The sequence below is a fragment of the Lithobates pipiens genome, unplaced genomic scaffold (assembly GCF_037356315.1).
Source record: "Lithobates pipiens isolate NorthernLeopardFrog02 unplaced genomic scaffold, aLitPip1_a1.2 Scaffold_27, whole genome shotgun sequence".
Taxonomy (NCBI): domain Eukaryota; kingdom Metazoa; phylum Chordata; class Amphibia; order Anura; family Ranidae; genus Lithobates; species Lithobates pipiens.
This window is the reverse complement of record NW_027507788.1, coordinates 226,153,960-226,164,445: the sequence shown is the minus strand read 5'-3', so window position 1 is coordinate 226,164,445 and position 10,486 is coordinate 226,153,960. Positions and strand designations below refer to the sequence as shown.

General features: G+C 40.9%; 1 protein-coding gene across 3 annotated transcripts in view; it reads left to right on the top strand.

Moving 5' to 3' along the window:
* The first annotated feature begins 229 nt into the window (after positions 1–229).
* The window catches only part of LOC143934582 (uromodulin-like), a 171,303-nt gene continuing 161,046 nt past the window's right edge, over positions 230–10,486 (top strand). The window contains exons 1-3 of one of the 3 annotated variants that reach the window (XM_077458325.1): positions 260–424; positions 4,032–4,091; positions 6,964–7,071. In XM_077458325.1, coding sequence (XP_077314451.1) covers positions 4,046–4,091; positions 6,964–7,071 — 154 coding nt within the window. In that variant the 5' untranslated portion in view covers positions 260–424; positions 4,032–4,045. Of the gene's footprint in view, positions 425–4,031; positions 4,092–6,963; positions 7,072–10,486 lie in introns of all 3 variants that reach the window. The other 2 variants (XR_013263309.1, XM_077458324.1) reach the window with 2 other exon arrangements.

Genomic DNA, 10,486 nt, shown 5'->3' with positions numbered 1-10,486 from the left:
ACGAGCGCTGCTGGGGGACCCCAGAACACGAAGTTCGGGGCCACTCTGTGCAAAATGTACTGCACAGTAGAGGTAAGTATGATATGTTTGTTATTTAAAAAAAAAAAAAAAAAAAAAAAACAAGGTTTACACGATCACTATAAACTGTGACAGCTCGGGGCTGTCTGGGCGGGGCTCATTTACTCTAACGTCATCTCCACCTTCTAGATTCTTTGAAGGACAGATGCATGGCATTCCATCTGGACAGAGGAGTATATAAGTAGCTGAGTGATCGGTGATTGTACACAGACCCTCCACCACCTCACTCCAACTGTCTTTCCTAAAGGTGGCAAAACTGACAACTAACTCTGCGCACTTGTTGGAAGAACATCGAGTTGTTGGAACCCTTTTGCAGACCCGGAACATTTCCACACCACATTTATCGGTGAGTATAAAAATTAGATTTATATTTTTCTAATAGCAGACAATCAGGATAAAATATACCTTTCTAAAGCAGGTCATACACCTTACATTCTGATTGTACAATCTCCTTAAAGGTAGGGAACATCATGAGAGAATGATGAAGGCTGCCATTTTGGGATGGCTGGTTGGCTGGTCACCATGATCATTCTTTGGCTTCATTGCTCTCTGAGTTGCTGCCTTTGTAACTAATTAATACTAATTAATTAGTATTAATTACTAATTGTAATATGTGGATTTACTTAACTATCCAATCAATATGTATCTAATTGGCAATTGTTGGAAGATTGAACGGAGATTGAACAGTCAACGTGCGTGTGGTCAACTTTAGATTTATCAAAACCATGTAAGGACAACCTAAATATACATTGGATTTGTATTCAGTCCGGCAGAACCTTCTACTTCATATCTATAGGAGAATGTCCAATCAGCTTCTAGTGTGTATGGTCAGCTCAACAATTTAGCATTACAGGTTTGAATCTTATTGTTTGTTTCAAGTTATAAATCAATATATATAATAATTATATTTATATATATTATTCTCAAATACTGTTATGGTTGGTATGTTACATAGACAATAAAAATAATAAATATTGTAACATAAAAGGATTTTCTTTTTGTTTGTATTTACTTGAAGTTTACTATATTGCTTTACAGATTTGAATCTTATTGTTTATTGGTAGTTATCCAAAAATATATAATAATAATATATGTTTAATGTATGTGTAGATAGATAGATAGATAGATAGATAGATAGATAGATAGATAGATAGATAGATAGTTCGATTATATATATAGATATAGAAATATATATAATTTTCTTCAATTAATTTTCTTGATGAATATTGTAACATATATAGATGTTTGTTATTTTTTTCCTTTTGTATTTATTTTGACTTCTACTGTATAAAACTATACATAATATAATGCAAAACTCTCTAAGACCCTTTTATATTTATTATTATTATCTAGATAGATAGATAGATAGATAGATAGATAGATAGAGATAGATAGAGATAGAGATAGATAGATAGATAGATAGATAGATAGATAGATAGATAGATAGATAGATAGATAGATAGATAGATAGATAGATAGATAGATAGATAAATAGATAAATAGATAGATCTAGATAGATAGAGATAGAGATAGATAGATAGATAGATAGATAGATAGATAGATAGATAGATAGATAGATAGATAGATAGATCTAGAAATAGATAGATAGATAGATAGATAGATAGATAGATAGATAGATAGATAGATAGATAGATAGATAGATAGATATAGAGATAGAGATAGAGATAGAGATAGAGATAGATAGATAGATAGATAGATAGATAGATAGATAGATAGATCTAGAAAGAGATAGATAGATAGATAGATAGAGAGATAGAGAGATAGATCTAGAAAGAGATAGATAGATAGAGAGATATATTATATATATAGATATAGAAATATATATAATTTTCTTGAATTAATTTTCTTGATGACTATTGTAACATATATAGATGTTTGTTATATTTTTTTTCCTTTTGTATTTATTTTGATTTATTTTGACTTTTCTGTATAAAACTATAAATAATAGATAGATAGATAGATAGATAGATAGATAGATAGATAGATAGATAGATAGATAGATAGATAGATATATTGATAGATAGATAGATAGATAGATAGATAGATTATATATATAGATATAGAAATATATATAATTTTCTTGAATTAATTTTCTTGATGAATATTGTAACATACAGTGGTGTGAAAAAGTGTTTTCCCCCTTCCTCATTTCCTGTTCCTTTGCATGTTTGTCACACTTAAGTGTTTCGGAACATCAAACCAATTTAAACAATAGTCAAGGACAACACAAGTAAACACAAAATGCAATTTGTAAATGAAGGTGTTTATTATTAAAGGTGAAAAAAAATCCAAACCATCATGGCCCTGTGTGAAAAAGTGATTGCCCCCTAAACCTAATAACTGGTTGGGCCACCCTTAGCAGCAACAACTGCAACCAAGCGTTTGCGATAACGTGCAATGAGGCTTTTACAGCGTCCTGGAGGAATTTTGGCCCACTCATCTTTGCAGAATTGTCCTAATTCAGTTACATTAGAGGGTTTTCGAGCATGAACGGCCTTTTTAAGGTCATACCACAACTTCTCAATAGGATTCAGGTCAGGACTTTGGCTAGGCCACTCCAAAGTCTTCATTTTGTTTTTCTTCAGCCATTCGGTGGTGGACTTGCTGGTGTGTTTAGGATCATTGTCCTGCTGCAGAACCCAAGTTGGTTTCAGCTTGAGTACACGAACAGATGGTCGGACATTCTCCTTCAGGATCTCTTGGTAGACAGCAGAATTCATAGTTCCTTTTATCACGGCAAGTCTTCCAGGTCCTGAAGCAGCAAAACAGCCCCAGACCATCACACTACCACCACCATATTTTACTGTTGGTATAATGTTCTTTTTATGAAATACAGTGTTCCTTCTACGCCAGATATACTTGGACACACACCTTCCAAAGAGTTCCACTTTTGTCTCATCGGTCCACAGAATGTTGTCCCAAAAGTCTTGGGGATCATCAAGATGTGTTGTGGAGAAATTGAGACGAGCTTTGATGTTCTTTTTGCTCAGCAGTGGTTTTCTCCTTGGAACTCTGCCATGCAGGCCATTTTTGCCCAGTCTTTTCCTGATGGTGGAGGCATGAACGCTGACCTTAACTGAGGCAAGTGAGGCCTGCAGTTCCTTGGACGTTGTTGTGGGGTCTTTTGTGACCTCTTGGATGAGTCGCCGCTGCGCTCTTGGGGTAATTTTGGGCGGCCGGCCACTCCTGGGAAGGTTCACCACTGTTCCATGTCTTCGCCATTTGTGGATTATGGCTCTCACTGTGGTTCGCTGGATTCCCAAAGCTTTGGAAATGGCTTTATAACCCTTTCCAGACTGATAGATCTCAATTACTTTCTTTCTCAATTGTTCCTGAATTTCTTTGGGTCTCGGCATGATGTGTAGCTTTTAAGGATCTTCTGGTGGTCCTTACTGTGTCAAGCAGCTCCTATTTAAGTGATGCCTTGATTGTGAACAGGTGTGGCAATAATCAGGCCTGGGTGTGGCTAGAGAAATTGAACTCAGGTGTGGACAACCACAGTTATAGTATGTTTTAACAAGGGGGGCAATCACTTTTTCACACAGGGCCATGATGGTTTGGATTTTTTTTCACCTTTAATAATAAACACCTTCATTTACAAATTGCATTTTGTGTTTACTTGTGTTGTCCTTGACTATTGTTTAAATTGGTTTGATGTTCCGAAACACTTAAGTGTGACAAACATGCAAAGGAACAGGAAATGAGGAAGGGGGCAAACACTTTTTCACACCACTGTATATGGATGTTTGTTATTTTTTTTTTTCCTTTTGTATTTATTTTGATTTATTTTGACTTTTACTGTATAAAACTATACATAATATAATGCAAAACTCTCTAAGACCCTTTTATATTTATTATTATTATTGTTTTTGCATTTATATCTGTTAAATCACAAACAGAAATGAGTTGCTCATATAGGATGTATTTTCTAGGTTCCCTGATCACCATGAAGACAACACTACTCCTCTCTGTACTGTGCGCTGTCATGGCGGGTAAGTGACGTTTGTCTCCTTTTTTCTTAAAAAAAAACACATGTGGAATACAGAGACATCGATCGTTCCCAGAGATTGGGGAAGGGCAAATGGACAGAAAAAAAAATGAGGGAGATCCGTTCTCTAATTGAAGGGTATAGAAACCAGAGAATTAAAATATAATATATTGCAGCTTACTGGTCCTCCTTAGTGGCAGCTGCTTTAGATGTATTTTTTCAGCCTTTCTTCACATATTTTCACCTGGCGATCCTGCCAGCCTTCCCGTTACATCGCCCACTCACCGTATTGTGTCTATGAACAAGCAGTGTTATTGCTTTAGGACCACAAAACACCTCCTTTCGTCACCCGCATAACATAGGAGGAAGGAGTTACATAGTTATATAGTATGTGAGGTTGAAAAAAGACACAAGTCCATCAAGTCCAACCTATGTATGTGATTATATGTCAGTATTACATTGTATATCCCTGTATGTTGTGGTCGCTCAGGTGCTTATCTCATAGTTTCTTTAACCACTTCCCGACCGGCGCACGCCGATTTATGTCGGCAGAATGGAACGGGCAGGCATATTGGCATACAGGTATGACCATTTCTATATGCCGCGTGGCGGTCGGGACACCCGTGAGTCCGGTTGCGGGTCCCGCAGACTCGATCGCCGCGGGTATACCCGCGATCATCTCACGGGGTGGCTGAACGGAAAGATGCCATTGTAAACAGCATCTCTCTGGTCTGCCTAGCAACAAGTGACGCTGATCTCTGCTCCATGTGATTGGATCAGAGATCAGTGTTCACTAACACAAAGCCCAGCCCACCACAGTTAGTAACACGCCCCTAGAAACACTTACCCCCTACACTGCCACCCACTGGTTAACCCCTTCACTGCCAGTGTAATTTACACAGTAATCACTGCATTTGTATAGCACTGATTGCTGTATAAATGACAATGGTCCCAAAAATGTGTCAAAAATGTCTGATGTGTCCGCCACAATGTCGCAGTCACAATAAAATAGCTGATCACCGCCATTACTAGTAAAAAAATAATAATAAAAATGCCATAAAACTATCCCCTATTTTGGAAACGCTTTAACTTTTGCGCAAACCAATCAATAATCGCTTATTGCGATTTTTTTTACCAAAAATATGTAGAATAATATGTATCGGCCTAAACTGAGGAAAAACATTTTTTTATATATATTTTTGGGGGATATTATAACAAAAAGTAAAAAATAATGCATTTTTTCCCAAATTGTCACTATATTTTTGTTTATAGCGCAAAAAATAAAAACTGCAAAGGTGATTTATATGGTGGTGAATACCACCAAAAGAAAGTTCTATTTGTGGGAGAAAAAAGGACGTCAATTTTGTTTGGGAGCCACGCCGCACGACCGCGCAATTGTCAGTTAAAGTGACACAGTGCCAAATCGCAAAAAGAGGTCCGGTCTTAAGCCAGCAAAATGGTCCGGTCTGAAAGTGGTGAAGCTATGAATGCCCCCCGCTGAGACCACTGCCTGTGGAAGGAAATTCCACATCCTTGACACTCTTACAGTTAAGAACCCTCTACGCAGTTTAAGGTTAAGGGTTCTGTACCTCACAGAAGTAAACTGGGCAGGGCCTGATAACACTGTTTGAAATAAGACTGCAGAGTACAAAGGGGAGCTCTGAATTTCTGGCAGGATCAACAGATATAACAAAACTAATTAAGAATTAATGGCAGACATTCATTAGCAGCACGGTTTGAAGCACAGTTTGCCTGCAGGCGCCGGAATGTGTACAATTTACACACATTCCTGCACCCGCATATATGTGAACTTCACCTTATTCATGAACACTAGGGATGAGCCGAACATCTCCCCCCCCCCCCCCCGGTTCAGTTTGCACCAGAACCTTCAAACGGATCAAAAATTCGTACAAACTTTAGAACCCTGTTAAAGTCTATGGGACTCGAACGTTCGAAATCAAAAGTGCTAATTTTAAAGGCTAATATGCAAGATATGCAACAGACAACACCAGCAATAAGGGATATCTTCAGGTGTATACTGTGCTGGAGGCACACAACACCCACATTAACTCCTGCAGATGGCTGTATTAGAGAACACCAGCAATAAAGGGTAGATACTGGTGTATACTGTGCTGTGCTGGAGGCACACAACACCCACTAACTCCTGCAGATGCCTGTATTAGAGAACACCAGCAATAAAGGGTAGATATAGGTGTCTACTGTGCTGGAGGCACACAACACCCACTTTAACTCCTGCAGATGCCTGGGAAAAGAACACACTCTCCTTGCCTATCTTGCCCTTTCCCTGCAAGCCGGAACACACTACACAAGGCCTTATATAGTGTGGGGCGTGTACTAAACCCCCTGAGCTATAATTGGCCACAGCATCCTGCCTGTGGCCTATTATGGCTCTCCTCGCTGCCGGCACTGTGATTGGCCAAGCATGCGGGGTCACAGTGCATGCTTGGCCAATCATGAGCCAGTAATGCACTGCGATGGTGTAGTGCATTGTGTGCCACACGAATTTGGTGCGAATGGCCCACAAAGTTCTGAATTCGCCGAACAGACGAACAGCCAATGTTCGAGTCAAACACCGAGCTCATCCCTAATGAATAAGGGGGATATAACACTTTGTGCACTTTGTTTATGAATTGTAACACTTTTGAAACAAGTTTGTATATTGTAACATTTGGATACAAGTTGCAGAAGTTTGACACAAATTGAATTGTTTTTGAAACACTTTGAAACCCCCCCGGACATTATCTCTGATGTATTTATTTTGATCCTTGTATTACATAGTAGATGGATCTGAGATCTGTTTAGACTTCCACACAGGAACACAGGATGTACTTTCATGTTCTTTTCTGTCTCTCCAGTGGCCGCGTCTCAATCTTGTGGAAGTGAAATCTGTGCTACTGATGAGATTTGTAACAACATCACTAATACCTGCCAGTGCAATACAACTTTCTACACATTTACACCAGGTATGATATGCTATAATACAATGTTTACAATGGGTCTAGTGCCTTTTACAACCAAGTATTGCATTTTTATATAAACCATATGAGGTCCATGTAACATTCATAGTACATAGTGGGAAAAAATAATGGCCCCTTTACACCCGGCTGTAAAGTGAACAGCAATGGAGCGCCCCGGTGTAAATGAGCCCCACGGGCTTCCTCAACATTTGATTGGTGGATAGTAGAGGTATAATCTGACTGTCACATAAACATACATCTGTGGGTAATATAGGGATGGAAGTAGAAACTATAACTACAGAAGTTGGCTTGCCTTGCTCCCAATGGAACAATCACAGTTTGCACCAAGTTTTGTGGCTTAGGGAGGTCTGTATAGGAGAAATCCTTAAAAAGAGTCACTTTCTGAATCAGAGTTCTGTAGAACCGTAGGGTTCCTTCAGAGGTTGCTTGGAATTATTTGAGCAAATTCTGTCTCTCAAATAAGTCTGGTCTAATTGCTTCACTCCCACTGAATGACAGGTCTGGCGGGGGATAGCTGGGGTATACAGGAGACATACAGGAGTCTCGCAGGAGACATCAATGACCATTTATGAACATGGCCAAACAGTCAATGTTGGCATCCAAGTGGCTGAAAATCCAAGGTAGATGTGTTCAGATGGCACCTTAAGTTTATCCCTCTGATCACCAATGTAAGGGGGCACTACACTGATCACCAATGTAAGGGGGCACTACACTGATCATCAATGTAAGGGGGCGCTACACTGATCATCAATGTAAGGGGGCACTACACTGATCATCAATGTAAGGGGGCACTACACTGATCATCAATGTAAGGGGCACTACACTGATCATCAATGTAAGGGGGCACTACACTGACCATCAATGTAAGGGGGCACTTCACTGATCATCAATGTAAGGGGGCACTACACTGACCATCAATGTAGGAGGGGACTACACTGATCATCAATGTAAGGGGGCACTACACTGATCATCAATGTAAGGGGGCACTACACTGATCATCAATGTAAGGGGCACTACACTGATCATCAATGTAAGGGGGCACTTCACTGATCATCAATGTAAGGGGGCACTACACTGATCATCAATGTAAGGGGCACTACACTGATCATCAATGTAAGGGGCACTACACTGATCATCAATGTAAGGGGGCACTACACTGATCATCAATGTAAGGGGGCACTACACTGACCATCAATGTAAGGGGGCACTACACTGATCATCAATGTAAGGGGGCACTACACTGATCATCAATGTAAGGGGGCACTACACTGACCATCAATGTAAGGGGGTACTACACTGACCATCAATGTAAGGGGGCACTACACTGATCATCAATGTAAGGGGGCACTACACTGACCATCAATGTAAGGGGGCACTACACTGATCATCAATGTAAGGGGGCACTACACTGATCATCAATGTAAGGGGGCACTACACTGACCATCAATGTAAGGGGGCACTACACTGATCATCAATGTAAGGGGCACTACACTGATCATCAATGTAAGGGGGCACTACACTGACCATCAATGTAAGGGGGCACTTCACTGATCATCAATGTAAGGGGGCACTACACTGACCATCAATGTAGGAGGGGACTACACTGATCATCAATGTAAGGGGGCACTACACTGATCATCAATGTAAGGGGGCACTACACTGATCATCAATGTAAGGGGCACTACACTGATCATCAATGTAAGGGGGCACTTCACTGATCATCAATGTAAGGGGGCACTACACTGATCATCAATGTAAGGGGCACTACACTGATCATCAATGTAAGGGGCACTACACTGATCATCAATGTAAGGGGGCACTTCACTGATCATCAATGTAAGGGGGCACTACACTGATCATCAATGTAAGGGGGCACTACACTGATCATCAATGTAAGGGGCACTACACTGATCATCAATGTAAGGGGGCACTTCACTGATCATCAATGTAAGGGGGCACTACACTGATCATCAATGTAAGGGGCACTACACTGATCATCAATGTAAGGGGCACTACACTGATCATCAATGTAAGGGGGCACTTCACTGATCATCAATGTAAGGGGGCACTACACTGATCATCAATGTAAGGGGCACTACACTGACCATCAATGTAAGGGACACTACACTGACCATCAATGTAAGGGGGCACTTCACTGATTATCAATGTAAGGGGGCACTACACTGATCATCAATGTAAGGGGGCACTACACTGATCATCAATGTAAGGGGGCACTACACTGATCATCAATGTAAGGGGGCACTACACTGACCATGAATGTAAGGGGGCACTACACTGACCATCAATGTAAGGAGGCACTACACTGATCATCAATGTAAGGGGGCACTACACTGATCATCAATGTAAGGGGCACTACACTGACCATGAATGTAAGGGGGCACTACACTGACCATCAATGTAAGGAGGCACTACACTGACCATCAATGTAAGGGGGCACTACACTGACCATCAATGTAAGGGGGCACTACACTGACCATCAATGTAAGGGGGCACTACACTGACCATCAATGTAAGGAGGCACTACACTGACCATCAATGTAAGGAGGCACTACACTGATCACCAATGTAAGGGGGCACTACACTGACCATCAATGTAAGGGGGCACTACACTGATCATCAATGTAAGGGGGCACTACACCGATCGCCAATGTAAGGGGCACTACACTGACCATCAATGTAAGGGGCACTACACTGATCATCAATGTAAGGGGCACTACACTGATCATCAATGTAAGAGGGCACTACACTGACCACCAATGTAATGGGGCACTACACTGACTATCAATGTAAGGGGGCACTACCCTGATCGTCAATGTAAGGGGGCACTACACCGATTACCAATGTAAGGGGGCACTACACTGACCATCAATGTAAGGGGCACTACACTGATCATCAATGTAAGGGGCACTACACTGACCATCAATGTAAGGGGCACTACACTGATCATCAATGTAAGGGGCACTACACTGACCATCAATGTAAGGGGGCACTACACTGACCATCAATGTAAGGGGCACTACACTGATCATCAATGTAAGGGGCACTACACTGACCATCAATGTAAGGGGGCACTACACTGATCATCAATGTAAGGGGGCACTACACTAATCACCAATGTAAGGGGGCACTGCACTGACCATCAATGTAAGGGGGCAGTACACTGATCACCAATGTAAGGGGGCACTTCACCGATTGCCAATGTAAGGGGGCACTACACTGATCATCAATATAAAGGGCACTACACTGACCACCAATGTAATGGGGCACTACACTGACTATCAATGTAAGGGGGCACTACACTGATCATCAATGTAAGGGGGCACTACCCTGATCATCAATGGAAGGGGGCACTACACCGATTACCAATGTAAGGGGGCAC